Source organism: Suricata suricatta, chromosome 13 (genome assembly GCF_006229205.1).
Source record: "Suricata suricatta isolate VVHF042 chromosome 13, meerkat_22Aug2017_6uvM2_HiC, whole genome shotgun sequence".
Lineage (NCBI taxonomy): Eukaryota > Metazoa > Chordata > Mammalia > Carnivora > Herpestidae > Suricata > Suricata suricatta.
This window is the reverse complement of record NC_043712.1, coordinates 35107845-35133724: the sequence shown is the minus strand read 5'-3', so window position 1 is coordinate 35133724 and position 25880 is coordinate 35107845. Positions and strand designations below refer to the sequence as shown.

At 40.3% G+C, this 25880-nt stretch overlaps 1 protein-coding gene and 1 long non-coding RNA gene across 4 annotated transcripts in view; one reads left to right on the top strand and one right to left on the bottom strand.

The window, feature by feature from the left end:
* Nucleotides 1–22510, bottom strand: part of GNE (glucosamine (UDP-N-acetyl)-2-epimerase/N-acetylmannosamine kinase) — a 44051-nt gene extending 21541 nt beyond the window's left edge. Inside the window, exons 1-5 of one of the 2 annotated variants that reach the window (XM_029919792.1) lie at nucleotides 22361–22510; nucleotides 16689–16894; nucleotides 10085–10536; nucleotides 8741–8893; nucleotides 6305–6517 (exon numbers count right to left, since the gene is read on the bottom strand). In XM_029919792.1, the coding sequence (XP_029775652.1) occupies nucleotides 6305–6517; nucleotides 8741–8893; nucleotides 10085–10536; nucleotides 16689–16852 (982 nt within the window). In that variant the 5' untranslated portion in view covers nucleotides 16853–16894; nucleotides 22361–22510. The remainder of the gene's footprint in view (nucleotides 1–6304; nucleotides 6518–8740; nucleotides 8894–10084; nucleotides 10537–16688; nucleotides 16895–22360) is intronic. The other variant, XM_029919793.1, reaches the window with a different exon arrangement.
* Nucleotides 5680–12020, top strand: LOC115276038. Of its 2 annotated transcripts, none has more exons than XR_003901786.1 (3): nucleotides 5680–6296; nucleotides 6382–8215; nucleotides 10130–12020. It is a non-coding gene; the product is annotated as an uncharacterized LOC115276038 (long non-coding RNA). The 2 variants fall into 2 exon arrangements; XR_003901787.1 differs by having other exon boundaries at nucleotides 6382–8220.
* Nucleotides 22511–25880: the final 3370 nt, after the last annotated feature.

Sequence of the window (25880 nt, the reverse complement as noted above, 5' to 3'; positions counted from 1 at the left end):
CCCTCAAAAGAACACTTCCTGAATGGCCAGATCCCGAACAGTGTATGAGCCTCCTTTAATGTAGCAGTACTCGCAGGTGCAGAGCTTTTAAAACATAACAAGCTTTTAAAACTTGTAAGAGACAGAGAGCTAGCCAAAATGATGAAACGGAAGAACTCTCCTCAACAGAAATTCCAGGAAGAAGGGACAGCTAAAGAATTGATTAAAAAGATATAAGCAACATAACTGAACAAAAGTTAGAACAATAGTCATAAAAGTAATCGCTGGGCTTGGAAAAAGGCATGGAAGACAGCAGAGACACCATTGCTACAAAAAACATGGATCTTAAAAATAGTTATGATGAATTAAAAAATGCTATAAATGGGGTACATCGGTGGCTCAGTCCATTAAGTGTTTGATCTCACATCCGTAAGTTTGAGTCCCACATCAGGCTCTGTGCTGACAGCTTAGTGCCTAGAGCCTGCTTCAGATTCTGTGTCTCCCTCTCTCTCTGCCCTTCCCCCAGTGGTGCTCTGTCTCTCTCAAAAATAAAAATTAAAAAAAAAATTTTTAATGCTATAAATGAGGTACAAAATAAAATGGAGGCAGCCACAGCATGGATTAAAGAGGCAGAGAGAAGAATAGGTGAATTAGATAGAAGATAAAATTATGGAAAAAGAGGAAGCCAAGAAAAAGAGATAAATTTATCTAGGAGTATGAAAGGAGAATTCAAGAACTGAGTGATGCAATCAAATAGAACAATATCTGTATCATAGGAATTTCAAAAGAGAGACAGAAAGGGGCTGAAGGCGTACTTGAATAAATCAGGGGTGAGAACTTCCTAACCTGGGAAAGGAAACAGATGTTGAAATCTAAGAGGCACAGAGAACTCCCCTTTGAATCAATCTTCTGCATGAATATCAAACTGGTAAAAGACAAGGATAAAGAGAGAATTCCAAAAGTAGGTAGGGATAAACGGGCCTTAACATACAAAGGTAGACACATTAGGGTAGTAGCAGACCTATCTACAGAAACTTGGCAAGCCAGAAAGGAATGGCAGGAAATCTTCAATGTGATGAACAGGAAAAATGTGCAGCCAAGAATCCTTTATCAGCAAGCCTATCATTCAGAATAGAAAGAGAGATAAAGGTTTTCCCAAACAAAAACTGAAGGAATTCATCACCACTAAACCAGCCCTCCAAGAGATCCTAAGGGGCACTCTATGAGGGAAATGTTGGAAAGAACACAAAGTAACAGAGACATCACTACAAGCATGAATCCTACAGAGAATACAATGACTCTAAACCCATGTTTTTCAATAATCACACTGAATGTAAATGGACTAAATGCTCTAATCAAAAGACACAGCGTAGCAGAATGGATTAAAAAAAACAAACACCAAGACCCATCTATTTGCTATCTAAAAGAGACTCATTTTAGACCTGAGGACACCTTCAGATTGAAAGTGAGGGGATGGAGAAATTATCTATTATGCTACTGGGAGTCAAAAGAAAGCTGGAGTAGCCATACTGTATCAGACAAACTAGACTTTAAAGGCAGTAACAAGAGGGGCGCCTGGGTGGCTCAGTCGGTTAAGCCTCCGACTTCGGCTCAGGTCAGATCTCACATTCGTGGGTTCGAGCCCCATGTGGGGCTCTGTGTTGACAGCTAGCTCAGAGCCTGGAGCCTGCTTCTGGTTCTGTGTCTCCTTCTCTCTCTGCCCCTCCCCCTCTCATGTTCTGTCTCTCTCTGTATCATAAATTTAAAAAAAATTTTTTTTAAAGGCAGTAACAAGAGATGAAGAAGAGCATTAAATAATAATTACAGGGTCTATCCATCAGGAAGAGCTAACAATAATAAATGTCTATGCACCGAATTCAGAAGTACCCAAATACATTAAACAATTAATCACAAACATAAGCAATCTTATTGATAAGAATGTGTTAATTGCAGGGGACTTTAATACTCCATTTACATCAATGGATAGATCAACTAGACAGAAAATCACTAAAGAAACAATGAGCCTGAACTTGACAGATATATTTAGAACTCTACATCCCTAACAATGGACCAGATGAACTTGACAGATATATTTAGAACTCTACATCCCTAAGCTATGGAATTCACTTTCTTCTCTAGTGCATATGATACATTCTCCAAGACAGATCACATACTGAGCCACCAAGCAGCCCTCAATAAATATAAAAGAATTGAAATCATACTATGCACATTTTCATATCACAATACTATGACACTTGAAATCAACCACAGGAAAAAGTCTGGAAAACCTCCAAAAGCATGGAGGTTAAACAACACCCTGCTAAAGAACAAATGGATCAACCAGGCAATTAGAGAAGAAATTTAAAAATATATGGAAACAAATGAAAATGAAAATACAACAATCCAAACTCTTTGGGATGCAGTAAAGGCAGTCCTAAGAGGAATATACATTGCAATCCAGGCCTATCTCAAGAAACTAGAAAAAGCCCAAATATAAAATCTAACAGTGCACCTAAAGGAACTAGAAGCAGAGCAGCAAGAACACCCCAAACCCAGCAGAAGAAGAGAAAAAATGAAGATCAGGGCAGAAACAAGCAATATAGAATAAAAAACAAACAAACAAAAACACAGTTGAACAGATCAATAAAACCAAGGGTTGGCTTTTTGAGAAAATAAATAAAATTGATAAACCTCTAGCCAGGCTTCTCAAAAAGAAAAGAGAGAGTACCCAAATAGACAAAATCATGAATGAAAATGGATTTTTTTACAACCAATCTCTCAGAAATACAAGCAATTATCAGGGAATACTATGAAAAATTATATGCCAACAAACTGGACAACCTAGAAGAAATGGACAAATTCCTAAACACCCACATACTACCAAAACTCAAACAGGAAGAGATAGAAAATCTGAGCAGACCCATAACTTGTGAAGAAACTGAATCAGTTATCAAAAATCTACCAACGAATAAGAGCCCTGGACCAGATGGCTTCCCTGGGGAAATTCTACCAGACATATAAATCAGAGTTAACACCCATTCTTTTTAAGCCATTCCAAAAAATAGAAATGGAAGGAAAACTTCTGGACTCACTCTATGAAGTCAGCATCACTTTGATTCCCAAACCAGACAGAGATGCAGCAAAACAAGAGAACTACAGGCCAATATCCCTGATGAATATGGATACAGAAATCTTCAACAAGATACTAGCAAATTGAATTCTACAGCATATAAAAAGAATTATCCACCATGATCAAGTGGGATTCATTCCTGGGTTGCAGGACTGGCTCAATATTCACAAATCCATCAATGTGATACATCACATTAACAAAAGAAAAGATAAGAACCATATGATCCTGTCAATAGATGCAGAAAAAGCATTTGACAAAATACAGCATCCTTTCTTAATAAAGACCCTCAAGAAAGTCCGGATAGAAGGAACTTACTTACACATCATAAAAGCCATTTATGAGAAGCAACAGCTAATATCATCCTCAATGGGGAAAAACTGAGAGCGTTCCCCCTGAGATCAGGAACACGACAGGGAGGTCCACTCTCACCACTGTTGTTTAACATAGTTCTGCAAGTCCTAGCATCAGCAATCAGACAACAAAAGGAAATAAAAGGCATCAGAATTGGCAAAGATAAAGTGAAACTTTCACTTTTGCAGACAGACAAGATACTCCACATAGAAAACCCGAAAGACTCCACCAGAAGCCTTCTAGAACTGATCCATGAATTCAGCAAAGTCACAAGGTACAAAATCAATGCACAGAAATCAGTTGCATTTTTATACACCAATAATGAAGCAATAAAAAGAGAAATCAAGAAACTGATCCCATTCACAATTGCACCAAGAACCATAAAATGCCTAGGAATAAACCTAACTAAAGATGTAAAAGATCTCTATGCTGAAAACTTATGAAGGAAATTGAAGAAGACACAAAGAAATGGAAAAACATTCCATGCTCATGGATTAGAAGAATAATATTGTTAAAATGTCAATACTACCCAAAGCAATCTACACATTCAAAGTAATCCCAATCAAAATTGCACCAGCATTCTTCTCAAAGCTAAAACAAACTATCCTAAAATTCATATGGAACCACAAAAAACCCCAAATAGCCAAAGTAATATTGAAGAAGAAAACCAAAATGGAAGGCATCACAATCCCAGACTTTAGCCTCTTCTACAAAGCTGTACTCATCAAGACAATATGGTATCGGCACAAAAACAGACACGTAGACCAATGGAATAGAGAAACCAGAACTGGACCCATAAATGTATGGCCAATTAATCTTTGACAATGTAAGAAAGAGTATCCAATGAAAAAAGACAGCCTCTTTAAGAGATGGTGCTGGGAGAACTGCATGCAACATGCAAAAGAATGAAACTAGACCACTTTCTTACACCATACACAAAAATAAACTCAAAATGGATGAAGGACCTGAATGTGAGACAGGAAACCATCAAAACCCTAGAGAAGAAAGCAGGAAACAACCTCCTTGACCTCAGCCGCAGCAATTTCTTACTTGACACATCTCCAAAGGCAAGGGAATCAAAACAAAACTGAACTCTTGGGACCTCATCAAGATAAAAAGCTTCTGCGTGGCAAAGGAAACAATCACACTAACAGGCAACTGACAGGATGGGAAAAGATAGTTGCAAATGACATATCAGGTCAAGGGCTAGTATCCAAAATCTAAAAGGAACTCACCAAACTACACACCCGAAAAACAAATAACCCAGTGAAGAAATGGGCAGAAGACCTGAACAGACACTTCTCCAAAGAGGACATCCAGATGGCCAACAGACACATGAAATGGTGCTCAGTGTCACTCATTATCAGGAAAATACAAATCAAAACCACACTGAGATACCACCTCACATCAGTCAGAGTGGCTAAAATGAACAAATCAGGAGACTATAGATGCTGGCGAGGGTGTGGAGAGACGGGCACCCTCCTACCCTGTTGGTGGGAATGTAAACTGGTGCAGCCACTCTGGAAAACAGTGTGGAGGTTCCTCAAAAATTAACAACAGAACTCCCCTATGACTCAGCAATAGCACTGCTAGGAATTCATCCAAGGGATACAGGAGTGCTGATGCATAGGGGCACATGTACCCCAATGTTCATAGCAGCATTGTCAACAACAGCCAAATCATGGAAAGAGCCTAAATGTCCATCGCCTGATGAATGGATCAAGAAGATGTGATTTATATATACAATGGAATACTACATGGCAATGAGAAAGAATGAAATCTGGCCATTTGTAGCAACGTGGATGGAACTCACAGGTGTCATGCTAAGTGAAATAAGTCAGGCAGAGAAAGACAGATACCATATGTTTTCACTCATATGTGGAACAGGGGAAACTTAACAGAGGACCATGGGGTAGGGGGAGAGGGGAAATAGTTAAGGAGAGGGAGGGAGGCAAACCACAAGAGACTCTTAAATACTGAGAACTGAAGGTTGATGGGGAGTTGGGGAGAGGGGAAAATGGGTGATGGGCATAGTGGAGGGCACTTTTTGCAATGAGCACTGGGTGTTATAGGGAAACCAACTTGACAAAAAACTAACAAAAAAGAATGAAAGGGGAAGAAGAACTAAAGATAACCAAAAATTAGGGTAGCAATTATGAATAGATTGCAGTCTCGTTTTTTCATAAAGTATATACATTTTTCCATTAGCTACAGAAATATACTTCCATGTATAGTATTAGAACTTAGGATATTATTAAAAGTAAGATCTAGCTCAATTAGCAAATTAATAATAAAACTTCCTTATACTTTAGTTATTAAGGGGGCATCTTAGAGTTTTCATGCTCTCAAGTACTCACTAAAGGCACTCTACTGTATCCAAAAATGAGACGAGCATTTATATACATATAACACATTCAACCATTCTAACTTAAACACAGCCATCAATGACCATAATCAGCTAAGAAACTCTTAGCTCTAATATTACAAAGACAACAAAAATATAAGTAGAGCCCTAAGAAAATTTGCTAATCACTGTGCTATTTATTGATTTTAGGCTACAACTGGTCATTAACTTCATTCACTCATTCATAAAAGTCTATGCCAGTACTGCCTTGTAATAATTCATGTATATAATTTTAAAGATGTTACAGATGTATGAGGAGGAGCCAATACTTAATGCCTCTTTTTCCACTCTTTCCTAGCTATTGCCTACCATGGGAGGCAAAGTTGCTACTCTGATTGGCTAGACAGCAGAACAGGGACCACACTGTGTTTACCAGTGGGTAGGAGCCACTAATTTCATATGTACTTCTAGACAGCAGAGACATGGATGAAGGTAAATACCTGTTTCTCTTCCAATCTGACGTGTACCTAGATTAATCACAGGTGTTCCAAAAGCTCCAACCTCTCGTACTCCACAGCTGCTGTTCCCAATCATACAACCAGCATGGGCAACCAACTGTATAAACTGGTCAAACGGGACGTGTTTGACTGCACGGAAATTGGGATGGTGCTCAACGCCCTTCTTCCGCATCACTCGAACCATCTCTTTGCTTCCTGTGAAAATGGAAAGAATCAACAGTTAAATGGTTTGTGAGATTAAAAAAAAAAAAAAAACCATTTTCACTGGGAAGTACAGCCCCACTTAAAGAAATTGCCCTATACAAATGCACAATGGTTATTCGGGAGATAATAATTTTAATTACTGATCTTTCCAGGAATGATGAATATTTAAAATGTCTGGCCAGCTCTCTGCTTCAATTCATCTAGGAATGTTAAACAGGATTCAGCAAAGTAAATACCTTTTGCCAATGTCCCAATAAAAGCATTTACACTAAACAACAACTAAGAGGTGTAAGACAGGCTAATGGTCTCTATCTCTTAAGCTGGGAGTTCCTATATTGAAAGGTCTCAGGCTCCACACACCAGCCTGATTAGAGAGCCTCTGCCTTAGCTTTGCTCATATTTACCCTAACAACAGCTCAACTGGATAGCACCCCTGATCATGCGGACTAAGCTCCAACAAAATGCATGTAGATTCTGATACTGTGGCTGATATTTTATTTTAAATACATGATTATTCAAAATGTTATAGATGTATGAAGGGGGAGGCAATAATTAATGTCTCTATGCTTGCCTTTTTTACTCACCCTTTCCTAACTACCATCTAGCAAGGGAGATAAGGTTGCTAATCTGATTAGACAGGGCCGTGACCACAAAACTGTGTTAGCACACCATGTTTAATGGTGGGCGGGAGCCACTGACTTGAGAGAGGTTGGGAACACAGATTCTTTTTCTCTTTTTAACTTCCTCTATGTGGCAAGGCAGGTGACAGACTCAGGGTCTAACTCCTTACGTAGGCCTAGCCTCCTCTCTATATCCCGTCCTGCCAGAGCACGTCAGTCCTCCGCCGTATTCCTGCAGTATGTAGTACGCCAGAAGGTGGCACTAGTCTGAGATTCAGATTTGGGCTCACTGAAGGCCTTCTCTGGCCTTAAGCCTAAACCACAGACACTACTGTTCTCCATTGGGGAATTGGGCACTAAGCCACATAACGATAAATGGATGCCATGGTTCTTATTTCCCTACAGTTCCTTGTGTTAGTTTTCGTCAAACACCCTGTGAGGAGGAGAGGTGAGTGTTGCAGACATGATGTGGGCATTCCTGGGACCCTTTATTTTCACTGGGGAAAAATATCTCTAATTCTAAAGTGTGTACAATCAGGAAAGTGTATTATAAACAGTATCACAGACAATGAATATTTAATAAGAGACAGATAATTACATTACCAAATATTTATAAAAAACTTAGAGAATTAGAAGAATCAATATTAACATTTTTGAAATACTAATACATTACCTGGATAAAACCTGGATTGAGAGTTCTTAATTTATTTTTTCCAACTAACATCCTACTTTGTTTCCCCTAACAGGAAAGATTATTCAAGAGACACTGAGAGAAGGGGAGTTTCCGAGTAAGGTGCTGACATCTTGGTATTGCAGAGAAGGGTTCTGCCTCCTTCACCAAAATATGCCTGAACGCTCAGCAGTGGGTGGCGTCAGGGGAACCAGTGCTTTAAAATTCTGCAGCACCAGGCCCCGCTCTGCATTTCTCATCTAGGTCTCCTATTCCCGTTAACTGAAGGTCTCCCCAGCACCCAGGGCTACGGGACCATCCACCAGCAGGTGATCAACCAGGTCAGGCTTGAGGACAAACTGGTTGGGAACTCTGGACCTAAACCACCTATGCTCAAGAGTAAGGTATAGTTAATATAAATAAGGGAACAAAAAATAACAATAGGGGCTATTTTATTGCACTCACTGTGATCATTACTTTCTTAGAGATACCCTTTTGCCTTCTAAGGTTTAGGTCTTTTTTTTTTTTTTTAATGTATGACCTTGCTAGGAATCTAAGATTTGTCATTTTTGGGGGGCTATCTATGAGCAAAGCTATTAAAAATAATTTTCCTTGTGTAGGAGGTTTGGGGCACTGGACACTTATTTAGCTACTGCTGTTTTCTCATTGGTGGAAACTGGAGGAAGCAGACTAAACTTGGAACTACAGTGGAGATTAGAGAAATTTGTTTTAGTATTTCTATCTTTCCCACTCAGTTTCTATTAGACTTGGCAAAAACATCGCAAAATTGGTGATCCTCTAAAAATTGGAATACATTTCAGAATACAGTGGTCTTCACTGATAAGATAGGAGGGGCAGCCAAAAGGGGACATAGTAAAAACATAAAATTGGAAAAGTAGGTGGCATAATTTCATTTTCAATTACCTGCATCAATGTTTGGAAACAGAACTAGGGTCCGCTTGTTAAATGAGATAAGTGCATCCAATGTTAATTCAAACATTTTAATGGAATGCTTAATGTCAGTGGTCACAGGGTGCTGTAGTGCAACAATGTAATCTTTAGATTTTACATCATCACCTGTTTAAAGAAAATCAAACCACAGTGCTTCATTAGTTAAGAATCTTAAGGAGGAAGAAGCAAATTCTAAAATGTAAGACCCCACAGTCTATGTTTTCAAAAATTCTAAGGAAAAAACAATTTGTCACATTCCAGGCAGAGTATCTGAATATAGGATCAAAAGCTAAGATCTTGGAGCACCTGGATGGCTCAGGCGGCTAAGCATCCAACTCTTGATTTTTCATCAGGTCATGATCTCACAATCCTGAGATCAAGCCCCAAGCTGAGCTCACACTGGGTGTGGAGCTTGCTTAAGATTCCCTCTCCCTCTCTGCCCCACCCTGTGCACACACTCTCTCAGAAAACAAAACAAAAACGGGAAGAACTTAGAGCAACAAGTCCAAGAATGCAGCAATTTTAACATCTTATAAAGGTGCATGCTACCATAAACAAAATATCTAACTTTAAATAGCTGTCACCAGAATCCATTGTTTTACCCTTGATCTTAGCCGAAAGGCCAAGAAGTGATAGAATCCATTGTTTTAAAATCCAAAATATTTCAGGGGCACCTGGGTGGCTCAGCTGGTTAAGCATCTTACTCTTGATTTCGACTCGGGTCATAAGATCAAGCCCCATGTCAGGCTCTGTGCTAACAGCGCAAAGCATACTTGGGATTCTCTCTCTCTGCCTCTCCCCCACTTCTGTTCTCTCTCAAAATAAACATTAAACAATAATAATAAAATAAACATAAATTAAGCCCAAAATATTTCAAAGCATTAGAAAAATGTAAATCTTTGTTCCTAGCTAGTGTCTCTAGTGAATTGTCAGCAGTATTAATGAATCAATGAAATTCAAGATTACTTTAAGGTGTAGCTAAACATGATCTCAGGGTTCTTGAGTTCGAGCCCCATTATCAGGCTCTGCGATGACAGAGTGGAGCCTGCTTGGGATTCTCTCTCCCCCCCCTCCCTGCCCCTCTGCTGCTCAGACATGGGTTTGCACTCTCTCTGAAAATAAATAAAAATAAAAACCTTAAAAGAAAAGGTAAGTCTCAGAGAGGTAAAGTGAAGTCACAGAGTGAGATCTATGAACTAAAACTTTAGCCTTCCAATTTCTAATGGAATATTCTATCTACAATGGTTTCTAAAAGAAGTGAAACATACCCAACACTGACAAAAACAACCAGCAGAGTGAATACAGTCGGATACGTACCTAACCACATCCGAATGATGCTCATGTAGTCTTTGTTCTTGGCAGAGAGAAGTTTGTCATAGGAAGGGCAGCCTGCCAGAAGGATGCGATCGTGGTCCTCACACATGGATATCAGGTGCTGCTCCGCACTTCGGGTGCAGCACACATGATAATGAGCCAGTTTTGTTATGGCATGTCTGATAGAATCGTCAATGGTCCCACTGACTTCCCCACCTTCAATGTGAAGGATTCGGATATTCATCAAGGCGGCAGATGTAGCCAGAGCCAGGGCATCAAATCTGTCTCCGTGAACAATCATGATATCAGGCTTCAAACGATTAAGGACATCTGGCAGCTTCACCAGGGCCAAGCCTACTGACTCTACCATGGCTGCCTCATCTTCCCCTCTAACAATCGTGTGTAGCCTGGTGTTAATGTCAAAGTCATCTTGTTCAATCATGCGGTATGTGTTCCTAAAACAGGAGAGAAATAAAGATATGAGAGCATGTTCTTCAACACAGGACCACAAAAACATATGAAAAACCAATCTAAGAGTAACCCTGAAGGGAGAAATACTTTATAAAGTGTATTTGTTAAAATAGACAAATTGAAGAGTAACTTACACACAAAAATTAAAAAGCACAGATCATTAATGTTCAGATCCCTTGACTGACTCACACAAATACCCCTGTAGCTACTACCCAAATCACGATAGGACATATCCAGCACCTTCAAAGTTGCACTAGTGTCCTGGTCAACACCTAGGCACTCACCTGAGGGAGAATTGTGTTTATTAAAACAGAGACCAAAGCTTTTGGTGCTTGACTTTTCTCTTTTTATAAGTTTTTTAAAATATGCTACCTAATTTTTAAAAAACGTTACTTATAAAAGCTCATTTTTTACAAAAAAGAATAGGCAATCAGGATCTCTGACCTGTCACTATATTGTAAGTTTTTGAATGATGGAAATTCTCTTCTGAATTGGTACTGTACCATTAGGGCAGCATAATTCTGAATGGGGTGTAAATGTAGGTTTTATAGTATTAGGTTGGCTATAAAATGCAGTTTCAAGTCTATTTCATGCTTTAGTAACAACAGCAATTCTCAATGCCTCAAAGTTTCCTGTCTGTTATGACTAGAGTTTAAAAGATACGTTTTTTAAATAAATATGTAATAATGTAATCTGTATAATTTTTCAAATCTATACTTTTAAATTGGAAAATACAGAAATATTGTCCTCCCTAAACCTACCACTCAGCAATATTAGTATAATCATTTTTATTTCTTTTTTCTAGCCATTTGATGCATGATAGTCTAACATGGTAGAGAATACATATAATTTTATAATTTAATCTATTTCATACAGCATTTTCTCTGATCATGAAAGATTCTTTACATACATTTTATAATCATACATATGTTCTAACAGCCATTTTATAGATTCCTTGGGATTTTCCTAAACAAACTACCATGTTGTCTGTAAACACTGACAATCTTTAGGTCTTAGTTTCTATTTTTCGCTTTATTGCACTGGCTGCTTTGTCTAGTACAAGTTGAAGAGAAGTGGTGAAAGCAAAAACCCTTACCTTGTTCTCAATCTCAGGTGGAAAACCTATTTTTATGTTAGCTATAGGTTTTTCCACCAATGGTCTTTACCAGATTGAGGAACTTCCCTTCTATTCAAAGTCTAAGAGTTTTTATCATAACTGATTTAATTTTGTCAAATGCTTTTTAGACCTCTTTTGAGATGATAAGGTATTCCCCCTTTATTCTGTTAATATGTGAATAATACTGATTTTCAAATATTCTATCAATCTTGATTTCCTGAGATAAACCCACTTAGTTATGATGTATTATCTGTTTTTTATATTGCTGAATGTGCCTTACCATTTGCTTAAAAATTTTATGTCTATGGGGACACTTGGGTGGCTCAGTTGGTTGAGCATCTGACTCTTGATTTTGGCTCAGGTCATGAATCCCAGGGTGACGAGATCAAGCCCTGTGTTGGGTTCTGTGCTGAGCATGGAGCCTGTTTAAGGTCGGTCCCCTCCCTCCCTCTCTCTCTCTTACCCCCACTCACATGCTCTCTAAAATTTAAAAAAAAAAAGTTATGTCTATGTTCATAAGGGATACTGGTATGAATTTTTTTTCTTACAATGTCTTTGTCAGGTTTTATTATCAAGATTATGCAGATTTTATAAAACAATCTGGGAAATTCCCTTCTCCTTTATTTTCTAAAAGAGTTTATATAAGATTGGTTTTATTCCCAAGGCACCTTGGGTGGCTCAGTCAGTTAAGTGTCTGACTCTTGATTTTGGCTCAGGTCATGATCTCACAGTTTGTGAGTCTGAACCCCACATAGGGCTCTGCAGTGACAGCATATGGTCTGCTTAAGATTCTCTCTCTCTCCCTCTCTGCCCCCTCTTTCACTTGTGCACACTCTCTGTCTCTCTCTCTGAAAAATAAATAATTAAGTTAAAAAAAAATTTTTAATATATAAGTTCGATGTTATTTCCAAAGGAGAAAAAGAGAGAGAGAAACCAAGAAACTGACTCTTAACCACAGAAAACAAACTGATGGTTACCAGAGGGGAAGTGTTGGAGGGGGAATACATGAAATAGATGGGGATTACAGAGCATACTTACCATGACAAGCTCTGAGTAATGTATACAATCACTATATTATACACCGCAGCCTAATTAACACTGTATGTTATCTGTACTGGAATTAAAATTTAAAACTAAAAAAAAAATGACTTATTTCTTGCTTGACAGATTTCATAAGTGACTCAATCTTTGTGGGCAATTATTTTTATAGGAAGTGTTCAATAATGAATTCCATTTCTTTGAGACAGGGATATTGTGATTTTTCTATTTCTTCTCTGTCAGTTTGGTAAGCAGTATTTTTTCCAAGGACTCTGTCCATCTTACATAAACTGATTGCCAAATTTACTGGCCCAATATTCTTTTATTCTTTTAATGGCTAGAAGATCAGTAGTGATATCCTCTTTCTCATCTTAAATTAGTAATCTCTGCGTTCTTTTTCTTATGCTCTGCTAGGAATCTGTCAACTTAATATTTTTAAATATAATTCTTTTATTGCTTAATCTACTTTTGTTTCACTGAATTCTACTCTTCATTGTTTCCCCCCTTCTACCTACTTAGGTGTTTTCTCATCTTTTTCTCATTTAAGAAAGTGAAAACAGACCATTAACTCGAAATTTCTCCTTTGTAACCTAAGTTTTTAAAGCTATAAATTTCCTCCAAGCACTCCATCTATACCCACAAGTTTTGATATACTGTAATATTATTCAGTTAAAAAGTTTTTCTAATTTCCCTTAAAATTTATTTGGTCCACAGGCTTAGAACTCAACAGTAAGACCTGGGTGGCTCAGTTGGTTAAGCATCCGACTTTGGCTCAGGTCATGATCTTGCAGTTCATCAGTTTGGCCTTGCATCAGGCTCTCTGTCCTCAGCTCGGAGCCAACTTCGAATCCTCTGTCTCCCTTTCTGCCTCTCCCCTGCTCACTCTCATGTGTGCTCTCTCTCAAAAATGAACACACACACACACACACACACACACAAAGAACTCAGCAATAAGAGAAAACAACCTATTCTTTTGAGAGAGAGTGTGCAAGCAGGGGAGAAGGGCAGAGGGAGAGAGAGAATCCTAAGCAGGTTCCACGCTCCATGCAGAGCCTGACACAGGGCTCAATTTCACAACCCTGGGATCAAGAGTTAGACGCTTGACCAGCTGAACCACTCAAGTGCCCCAAAACAACCTGATTTAAAAATGAGCTAGGGGCGCCTGGGTGGCTCAGTCAGTTAAGCCTCCGACTTCAGGCTCAGGTCAGGTCTCACGTTTGTGGGTTCGAGCCCCACATCAGGCTCTGTGCTGACAGCTAGCTCAGAGCCTGGAGCCTGCTTCCGGTTCTGTGTTTCCTTCTCTCTCTGCCCCTCCCCCTCTCATGCTCTGTCTCTCTTTGTATCGAAATAAATAAAACATTAAAAAAAAAAATGAGCTAAAGACCTTAACAGACACCTCATCACAGAGGATAGAAAACTGCCAAATAAGCATATGAAAAGATGCTCCATATCATATAACATAGAAATGCAAATTAAAACAATGTGATACTGCTACAAACCTATCAGAATGGCCAAAATCAGAACACTGACAAGGAAGTGAAACAACAGGTACACTTACTCACTGACGGTGGGAAAACAGAACGACACAGCCACTGAAGACACCTCAGCAGTTTCCTACACAAATAAACATATTCTTACCACACAATCCAGCAATCATGCCCCTTGGTATTTCTCAAAGGAGCTGAAAACTTATGTCCACACAAAAATCTACAAAACGGATATTTAAAGCAGCTTTATTCATAAATGCCTAAACTTGGGAGTAACTAAGATGCCCTTCAGTAGGTGAATCAATTAATAAACTATGGCACATCCAGAAAATGGAATATTATTCAGTGCTAAAAAGAAAGGACAATCAAGCCATGAAAATACATGGAGATCTAAACGCGTATTACTAAGTGAAAGAAACCAACCTGAAATGTCTGTGTACTATATGATTCCAACTATATGACATTTTGGAAAAGGCCAATCTGTGGAGACGGTAAAAGGATCAGTGGTTAAAGAACAGATTTTTAGGGCAGTGAAACGAATACTCTGATACTATAATGGTAGATACCTGTCATTATACATTTGTCCAAACACAGAGGATTTACACCACTGAGGTGAGCCCTGATGTAACCTATGGACTTTGGATGGTAATGAAGTATCAATTTTAGTTCAACTGCAACAAATGTACCCCTGGGGGCAGCTGGCTGATGTTGAGAACATGAGGCTACGCATGTGCGGAGGCAGAGAGGTATACAGGAAACCCCTGAACCTTCTGCTCAGTTTTGCTGTGGATCCAAAACTGCTCTAAAATTTTTAAATATTTTTAATTACCGACTCATATGAAATTAATGAACAAATAAATTTCTAAGTAGCCTGTTGTTACTTATTTGATTTTTTTTCACCCAATTCTTAGGAGTATAAAAATGCTACATTAAAAAAAGTATTTATTTTGACAGAGAGAGAACACACACATGCGTACAAGCAACAGAGGGGCAGAGAGGGAGGGAGGGAGAGAGAGAGAGAGAATCCCAAGCGAGCTCTGTACTGTTAGTGAAGAGCCCCACGCAGGACGCAAACCATGAGATCCTGAACCAGGAGATCATGACCTGAGCCAAAATCAAGAGTCAGATGCTTAACCAACTGAGCCACCCAGGTGCCCCTAAAAATGCTGTTTTTAAAAAAAGTACCCAAGTAGTTGAAGGTAGCTTATTTCTCTGTTGTTTTAATGTCTTTTAATATAAATAATACATTCACATGGTTTGAAATTTAAGATACAAAAGGCACTACAGTGAAAATGCTACCTTCTCACTTTTGCTTCCGAGTCATCCTGTTCCTCTTGCAGAAGTTCCTCTTGAAGTTCATGCACTTCATACAGCATTCCCGTTAAGTACCAGTCAAGTTTCCAATCTAACAGTCTCACCAAACAAATACTGCCTTTCTACCCTCCCTTACTGTGGCAGGCAGGTAGGAAATGGCCACAAGTTCCTCCACAGCCTCTGCTCTTCCTGTCAAATTCTTCTCATGGAAGTAAAAGAACCACTCAGACTTTTATCTCAGGCTCTGGCTAAAATTTCTCTTCTCCTTTGTTCTATGAATGTACAAAAACCCAGTGGGTTTTCTTAAATAGCCAGAATTCATTTCACATGTTTAAAACCTATGAATTTTCTGTGTACTTTTGTATTTATGTATTTTCTTAGAGCAGATTGGTTTTCAGAGGCAGGCTTTTGTTTGCTTTTGCTACTGTTGTCTTGCTTTTAAAGAACAGTCTGAAAAGGCAATTTTACTTTAATACAAGGTTCTTTCACATGTAATATAGTATTATTGATATCTTTGGAAGCTGCATTAATGTTTTTATGCCACAAGAATGTACTAAATGCCACTTTATTACACAGAACACAACGAATGCTTATCTTTGGTTTAGACATTCTATTCCAAGATTTCCCAACTGTCATTTTTTTTCAAATTTAAGACTGTGATCAATAATAAACCTAATATCACCAAAATAAATACCAATGGTAATGTAACATTCTACCTTATATCGTGATCAATTAGAGTCTTAAAACCTTATTCCACATCTACTACTTTGGATGCTGTCCATTTATACATGAGTTTTAACAAAGTACCATTAGAAGTCACAAAATATACCACAGCAAGCTATGTTATTATAGCCACACAATACATATTCATAAGCAGCATTTCTCCTGAATGTAACAAGGAATAAAATATGTACAGCGATCATTTATCAAGCACCTACTAAGCAGCAACACTGTGATGGACGCTTTTAGAGCACGATCTCTGTTCTCCACAGTAACATGCAACAGAGGCTTTCGTTTCATTTTCTAACTGACAGACCTGAAGATGCAACTTCTCTAAGGCCAAATAAAAACTAAGCAGTAGAACTGGAATTTGAAGCTAGGTCCACGTGAGGCCAAGATCCGAGCTCTCGGCACACCATGCTGCCATAAAGAATATCCACAGAAAATGCTTTCATCTTACCCGTAATCATCTATCAGGTGAGAACCAAGTACCACCACATCAAGTTCAAAGAACTCGGGTTCCATTTTAATGCCAAACATGATCGGCGCAAGTTTCGAATAATCAGCACGGTTGCAAGTCGCAACACAAACCCGAAGCTTTCGGTTATTCCCATTCTTCTCCATGACTTTTTCCTTTTGTTTTGAGAGGTTCTTGAAATAGAGCTCCTGAAGTTGCAAAAACAGAAATTATTTATAACCAGAATGACAGGTCCTAGATATAAACAGAATTCTGCAGTTGTAAGCCTGTAACCAACATCTAACACAGTGGCTAACCTGCTTTCCACTCCCACTCCTGTGTGACACACCCACTGGCACACCCGAGCTAGGAAATGCCAGCTAACTAACTCTACCGCTTTCTGTCACACTTAATAAAACAAACTCACTCTCTCAGAAAAAGGGAAACACAGGTCTTGAGAGAGGAAATTACTTCAAGATTCAAGATTACATCTTATAAGGGATAAGCTCTATTCACCCTCACATTAAACCCCCCACTATATACAAAGCAGTGCTGAGGAAGAGAACAGTAAAATAAAAAACCCTACCTTCACGGTCTCATTAGCACCCAAGGCCAATACCTACAAACTTGACAACTCCAAATGCCTAGGAGATGTCTTCTGTCTTATACACACCTTAAAGTAAATGGCCCAACTCGAGCTCATTTTCTTTTTTCTCATTTCTGTTCCTCCTTCCTTGTTCCTTGTTCTGTAAATCAGTTATGAACTTCCATTCATCCAAATGCCTTAACATCCTTGTCTTCTCTGTTCAAACTCTGTACCTCCCAAGCCCTGTAAATTCCACCTCCTAAACAGCTTTCAAATCTAGCTCCTCTTCTTCATCCCCATCAGGACATCTCCTGGCCCAACCCCTCATTGTAGGTCTGAGCTACCGTCAAGAGCTGCCAAAGGAGTTTGCCTGTTGCTAGTCTTGCCCTGCCTCGCACAGGTTTTCAGAATGGTCCGTCCAAAGTTTATAAATCTGATTACCGTGCTCAACAGAATATATAACCTATGGATGAAGGACAAATTGCTTATCTGGGCCCAACCCATCTTTCCAAACACTTCTCCTCGACCTATAATCAGCCGTACTCAGTGCCAAAGCCATAACAAAGTGCCTGCAGTTCAACCACTGAATCTCCAAACCTCTGTGCCTTTCCAGATGGAAAGTCCCTCTACCTAAAACTTCCTTTCCCTCTTGCCCGGGCTCCTCCTCATCCTCCAAAACCAGTCTAAGGGTTGCCTCTTCCTAAAAACCTTTACATAAACTTCAGTTCTCTCCACTGCACCCCTTGTAGTTGCTGCACTAGGACCCTCCCATACACATATATACTTTGGTTCAACCCCTCTGCCCTCCTGCCATCTATACCTTCCATTCAAAAGTAAAACTTGGAGGCAAGCGGTAAGATGTTCTATGGAGCATTTTAAACTTCTCTATATCAATGTAAAATTCCACCTCACGGATGGAATGCTTTTGCTTCAGGAAGCTGTGTCAATATTTGGAACTTGCAGTCAGTAATACAGAGAAGCTTGGGTAAGGACACCAGTAAAAGGGGAGCCGCCGTTTAGTTCAGGTTAAATTCTAAAACCCACTGGAAATCTCACCAGTGGCCATCTCACCTCTGTATTAGGCTAGAACTTCTGTGAGCACACAAATTGCCCCATCATTAGGCCCATTCTGAACTTAACAATCTCCGGTAAAAGCTAACGCCACCCAACAGAAACCATTTATAGATAAGGTAATGAAATAAGCATTCTGTCAAGACATTTGTATTCATACTATCTAAGCTCTACCAATATCATTAAAGGCAAAAATATTTTTCCAAAAATAGTTATTTTAAGTGTTCTTGTGCATAATGCCTCTTTCACTGATGATTAAATTTGAGTTGAATAAATTGTTGGTGATATTCAACTTGCTGGGTGAGGCTAAACAAATTTTTCATGGTTGGCTAATTTGTTTTTATTTAAGAAGAGTAAACTTCATTTTGCAATACTGAAATACTTAGTATTTACCAAGTAACTCAAAGGTTACTCTAACAAAACTAGCTAAATGAAGTTAGTAAGCTAGCTAAATGAACCATGAAAAAGGCAAAAATGTTATTAACGGCAAGCTTTTTTTTTTCTTTTATAGTCAAGTTGATTTCCATAAAACACCCAGTGCTCATCCCAACAAGTGCCCTCCTCCATGCCCTCCTCCACCCCCCATCAACCCTCAGTTTGTTCTCAGTATTTAAGAGTCTCTCATGGTTTGCCTCCTTCCCTCTCCTTAACTATTTCCCCCTTCCCCCCTCCCCCATGGTCCTCTGTTAAGTTTCTCCTGTTCCACATATGAGTGCAAACATATGGTATCTGTCTTTCTCTGCCTGACTTATTTCACTTAGCATAACACTCTCAAGGTCCATCCACTTTGCTACAAATGGCCAGATTTCATTCTTTCTCATTGCCATGTAGTACTCCATTGTATATATAAACCACATCTTGATCCATTCATCAGTGGATGAACATTTAGGCTCTTTCCATGATTTGGCTATTGTTGACAGTGCTGCTGTGAACATTGGGGTACATGTGCCCCTATGCATCAGCACTTCTGCATCCCTTGGGTAAATCCTAGCAGTGCTATTGCTGGGTCATAGGGGAGTTCTATTGTTAATTTTTTGAGGAACCTCCACATGGTTTTCCAGAGGGGCTGCACCAGTTTGCATTCCCAACAGTGTAGGAGGGTGAAGGGTAAAGCTTTTTTAAGGAAACAAGTTAAATCTTAGAAACATGGTAAAATGGCTTTTTAAGGGGAGGAGTTTATATACATAAAATTTTTTATAAAAATTATTTAAATCACCATTAAAATTACTTATAAATTTATTTATAATTTAAATTTTTATAAAAATTATTTAAATTATTATTTAAAATAAATTTTAACTTATTTTTTGATTAGGTATTACATTTGCATGGTTTAAAACTGAGAAGTCACTAGAGGCTATATAGCAAAAATCGTTCTGTGTTCCCCAGCCATGTAGTTCTTCTCACTGGATGCTATGAGTTACTAGTTTCTTACCTACACCTATATGCATATATAGTAAACTATATGCATATATAAATACAGACATATCTGCTTATAAATACATAGAGCACATATTATGCAATTGGTAATATTCTACAAACTGATATTGGATACCTTATTTTTTAAAATGCTTTTAATTTTGTTTCTGAATTAAATGGGGGAAATGGGAAAACTTAAAAGGCACTGGAAATATCAAACCTATAGGTGCTGAGTTTTGAAAATTGCACCATGTACTTTTCAAATATATGAAGGTTATGAGAACCCCAAAAGTAAAAAATAATCAGTGTCACAAACATTTATTGAGCACCTACTCTGTGCAGAGAACTATGAAGAGCTGAGAGAGACACAGAGCTGAGAAAGACCAAGTCTCTGATTTTTAGAAACTTAAATCTAGTACCGGACACCAGGCCACATAATCTTAATTAGTTCACGTTCCCAAATAGAAGCACCAGAAACAAAATACATTTTTTCTCAGCCCACTATACATTATTATTTATTCTGCAACAGAAGTCATACCCAAAGATACAGTTTTATACTGAGAACTGTGACCAGAGTCCCTGTGACCAGTATAGAACGAATAAGCGTGGCAAAAGGGACTCAAACTATACAAGGATGACTTAAGTTGCATAAAGTGATAAAACTCATTTCTTTATACTCTGGCATACCAGATGGCAATTAAAAAGAATGTACTAGGTCTGTATTTGTCCACACTGATGAATCTCAAACAGAACATTAGAGGAAAACAGCAATTTCTAAAATGTTACACACAATAAGGTACCATGTTTTGAAAACGTTTTAATGTATAATGTAATGTTTAAATGTATAAAACATTATTATATGTTGTTTACTGATCTACAGTAAAGTTACACACCAACTCAGGAAAGTAGTTATTACCTCTGGAGAGGGAGGGGAGGGAAAGAAAAATGGGGCTGAAAAGCTTTAGCTAACATTTTTTTTTAATCCTACCATAGGCAGAGATGTGAAACAAACACAGTAACATATTAATATGTGTTAAATCTTGGTGACTGGTAGATGGTGTCATATTGCCTTCTGTCCTTTTCAGCATATTTGAAATTGTCACTATCAAAAACAAGCCATCTTTTAAACAGACACTGTGAAATAGGCATGTTGTCCATGTTTCCCTCAAGCCTAAAGCTCAGAAAGTCAGGAGGGGCCTATCAATTACAGAACGGTAACTAAAATATAGATAAATGCCAGAGAAGCATGCTTTCATTTCGAATTCACTGGCAATCTCTGAGAAACCCAATTCTTTTTTTTTTTTTTTTTGAGAAACCCAATTCTTAAAGCCCACTTCCTGCATTCTCTCAAGAGTGACCATTTTAAATACTAACAAAAGGTGATCAACACTCTCCAGAAAAATATTCCTCTAGGCCTCTCAATTGAACTGTTGGAAAAAGACCCACCAGGCACTTGGCGCAAGCAGTCACTGAGCAGAGGAACCGGTAACAGTAAGCATTTGCTAAGTACCTCGGAGGTGCTGAGCAACAGGTTTAGAGCTTTACATTAACCATTTCATCCTGACATCCCTCTCACCAATCCCGTTTTACAGACGAGGACACTGAGGTACAGACAAAATAATTTACCTGCGCCAAATCAGTTAATTGCCAGAACTAAAAATCAAACCCAACACGCGGGATAGTACACATCCAGTTTTTGCCTAGTGTCTGTTCCTAACATCTGTGGGCCTTCTCTGTGGCAGGTCCTGCCAGGCCAGTGAGGAGAACATGATATACCTACCACTCCACCCTCGGTGCAGCGGGGATGCGACTCACAATTAAGAAGGAAGAAGCTATATAAAAGCGGCTTGAAATTTCAGAAGCCTATTCTTTTTTTTATAATAGTTTATTGGCAAATTAGTTTCCATATAACACCCAGGGCTTCTCCCCACAGAAGCCTGTTCCTGAGCCGTAGCTTGGTTTGGCTTCTTACGAGCTTCTCCAGCTGAGTTAGCCAGTTATCTACACTGCTACACGGCACCCCTCCTCTCCTTCAGAGGAGCCCAGAACACCTGCTCGTGCTCTAACAATTTTACAGGTGTGCTCAATATGGGGGGGGGGGCAGATAAACGTGCATCAGACTCCCAAGGAAGCCCAGACTCCGAATGTCCGGGTTGGGCGCAGACCTTCAAAATCTTCTTAATCCAACCCTTTAGACCCCAGGGCATCTTGTCTGCCAAGGAGCTCTCCGCCTTCTTTTGCACACCCCCGTAACAGAACCTCATTCTGTCCCGGGACAGCCCGTTCGCTGGCCGGGCAGCGCTGCCCGTGGGATGGAGTCAGGCCAGGCCTCCCGCTCCCCGCCCGGGGCCGCAAGGAAGCGGTCTGCTCCGCGGGCCCCAGGACGGAGCCCGTGACAGGACAACGGAGGCGCCCTAGCACGTAGGCCTGCGGAAGACCCGGCGAGGCCGGGGTCTGTGCGGGCCTGGGGACGCGGGGGGCTACCAGGCGGCCGCAGGACGGCGGAGGCCACGAGGCGGGGGCCGGAGGAAGAGGCCGTGGGGGGCCGGAGGATGCTCTCCCCGGCCCGTATCCCGAGTCCCAGCCGACGCGGAGCTCTCACCAGACGCTGGGGCGCAGCTCCCTCGCACGCCGCCGCCCCGCCTCACGGGCGAGAGCCGAACGCAGCACCAGAAAGCTGGCCGCCCTAAGTCCTCCCCGCGCCCCCTGCACGTCGCCCGGGCGCGTGGATGACTCGGGTCTCTATAGCCGCCACGCACGGCCCTGCACGCCCACCCGAGCGCCGAATCGGCGACCGCGCCCTTACGTAACCTGAGAGCGACCCGGTGATTGGCTGCGCCCGCCTGCGCCCCACCCCGTCGCCAAACGGCCTTTGGAGGGGGCCGGGGTGCGGAGTGCCTTCCGCTGTCGTGGCTGTCGGGGTCTTGCTGGTCTTGCTCCCTTCCCGCCCCGACGCGTTCTCTGGCGCCGCCACGCACGCTCGGGATCCTGGGTCCTCACACACGGTAGTGGTTTTGGCATTGCACCCAAGGGGGAATTACGCTTTGTGTTCCCTCCAGCATTTCGTAGAATATCACCAAAATAATACTGTCGTGCAGCCGCCCCGCCCCAGAGCCATCTCTTGAGTTAAACCCTTGTCACTCCAGGACCATGTCTCCTAGAAGGCTCTGACAGAGTGTTGATGACTCAAACAAGGCAGATGCCGGCTGATCATTATAACACGCTCAGCCTAGGCCTCCTCAGGAAACCTCCCAGCGGTTCTGGCCCAGGGACGTCCGGAGGGGAACTTGGCAGCAGAAGAAAAGGTGTCAGGGAAAGGGCTCCCACAGCTCCTAATAAAGACTATTTAATATTCTTTTCAAATTGATTCACCAAATTGAATGAGTTGGTGTTACAAAACAGTAAAACAGTTTTTACAGTCCTTAAGTAATTTACCACAGGTAGAACTATTTAAATAATCTAACAAGTCATCAGAGTACTTGCTATAAAGCAAATTTCAGGGGCACCTGGGTGGCTCAGTTAGTTAAGCAGGTGGACTGCAGGTCATGATTTCACAGCTCCTAAGCTCAAGCCCCAGGTAGGGCTCTGTGCTAACAGCTTTGAGCCTGGAGCCTGCTTCAGATTCTGTATGTCCCTCTCTCTGCCCCTCCCCTGCTCACTCATTGTCTCTTCAAATATAAATAAACATTAAAAAAAACAAATTCCAAATCCAATCAAACTTTTGCATTTCACGTATTTCAATTAGTAAGTTCTAGGGGTGCCTGGGTGGCTCACTTGGTTAAGTGTCCAGTTTCAGCTCAGGTCATGATCTTAAGTGTTGGTAAGATGGAGCCCGGCGTTGGGGCTCTGTGCTAACAGCTCAGAGCCTGGAGCTTGCTTTGGATTCTGTGTCTCCCTCACTCTGCTCCTCCCTTGCTCATGCTGTCTGTCTGTCTGTCTGTCTGTCTGTCTCTCTCTCTCTCTCTCAAAAATAAATAAACATTAATAATGAAGCTCTAATTTGCAGAGTACTTAATGTACTATCAGTTACCCTGCAACTTAGTTTGAAGCTCCTACAAGGCCAAGTCAGACACAAAAGGACAGATCTTAAGCGGATTTGTGTAACAAAGTGCCATCAGATTTGTTTAAAATATCACTTTGGTTACTATGGGGAGAATGGATTGGCAAATAATGGCAGTGGAAAAAAAGAATCTCTGAAAGGATGCATAAAAAACTGGTAATACTGACAGGTCTGCAAGGAGATGGACTTTTCCACTGAATGCCCATTTGTAATATCTTCTGATTGTGCAGCATATGTACATATTCTGTATTCAAGAATAAAATTAATTGCAAAAAATAATGGTGGCAGTGAAACTCAACCGAAGTGGATGGATATAAGATTTAGTTTGAAAGTAGAACGAAAAATTATGGATTAGGCATGAGGGAATGACAGAAAAAGAAGGAAAAGAAACAAGGATGACTTCTAGGTATCTGGCATTAGTAATTGGTTGATAGGAGCCATTTACCAAGATGAGACAAAAGCTGAGGGAGGGACCAGGTTTGGGGAGTTAAAAGTGAAGTTTTAATTTGGTATATATTTGAGAGGCCTATGAAGTAGCCATATGAATCTATTAAATGAGCAATAAGATAAGTGAATCTGGACACGGATTCACCAGAGGGTAGTTTCCTATTACTGCTACAACAAATTACATCAAACTTAGTGGCTAAAAACAAATATATTAACATTTCTGGAGGTTAAGAGTCTGAAATGGGTTTCACCCAGCTAAAATCAAAGTAGCAATGTTTGTATCATCATAAGAAAAAAATTGTGACTGTGTGGGGACAATGTCAGCTAGACATTGTGGTGATCATATCATAGTATATACAGATACCAAATGATTATGTTGTGCACTTGAAACTAATATATATCATATAATGTGTATGTCAAAAAATTTTTAAGGTATCAGTGGGGGGCGCCTGGGTAGCTCAGTCAGTTAAGCAGCTGACTCTTGGTTTTGGCTCAGGTCATGATCTCAGTTTTGTGAGTTCGAGCCCCGTGTTGGGTTCTATGCTGATGACACGGACCCTGCTTGGGCTTCTCCCTCTCCCTCTCTCTCTCTCCCCGCCCCGCTCTCTCTCTCCCTCTCTCTGCCCCTCCCCCGCTCACACTGTCTCTGTCACCCTCAAAAACAAAATAAATTAATTTTTTAAAAAACGTGTCAGTGGGTCTGCCTTCCCTAGGGAGCAAGTGACAATGTTTCCTTACCTTTTCCAGCTTCTACAGCCTGCGTTTCTTGATTTGTGGCCCTCTGCCCTCTGCTTTCCTTGTCACATCTCCTCAGATTCTCCTCTTCTTTCGTTTAAAAAGACTCTTGTGATTACATTGTGTCTGTCCACTTACATAGTCCAGGATAATCTTCCCATCTCCAAACCCTTAATTTAATCACACCTGAAAAATCTCTCTTGCTATAAAAGGAGCATTCATTTCTAGGGATTAAGACATAGCTGTCTTTGGGAAGCTATTATGTTGCCTACCACAAGTGCTGCTGAAACTCCCAGGAGATGTTCAAGATGGGGCATATTGTTTTTTAATAGTTTATTGTCAAATTGGTTTCCGTATAATACCCAGTGCTCTTCCCCACAAGTGCCCTCCTCCATTACCACTACCTCCCTTCCCCCCGCTTCAACCCTCGGTTCGTTTTCAGTATTTCATAGTCTCTCAGGTTTTGTGTCCCTCTCTCTCCCCAACTTTCTTTCCCCCTTCCCCTCCCCCTGGTCCTCCATTAGGTTTCTCCTGTTTTCCCATTAGACCTATGAGTGCAAACATATGGTATCTGCCCTTCTCTGCCTGACTTATTTCGCTTAGCATGACACCCTCGAGGTCCATCCATGTTGTTACAAATGGCCATATTTCATTCTTTCTCATTGCATGTAGTACTCCATTGTATATATAAACCACATCTTCTTGATCCACTCATCAGGTGATAGACATTTAGGCTCTTTCCACGATTTGGCTATTGTTGACAGTGCTGCTATGAACATTGGGGCATATTGTTTTTAACATTACATGCCAAGGGTGCCTGGCTGGCTCGGCTGGTGGAACATGTGACCCTTGATCTCAAGTTGTGAGTTCACCCCATGTT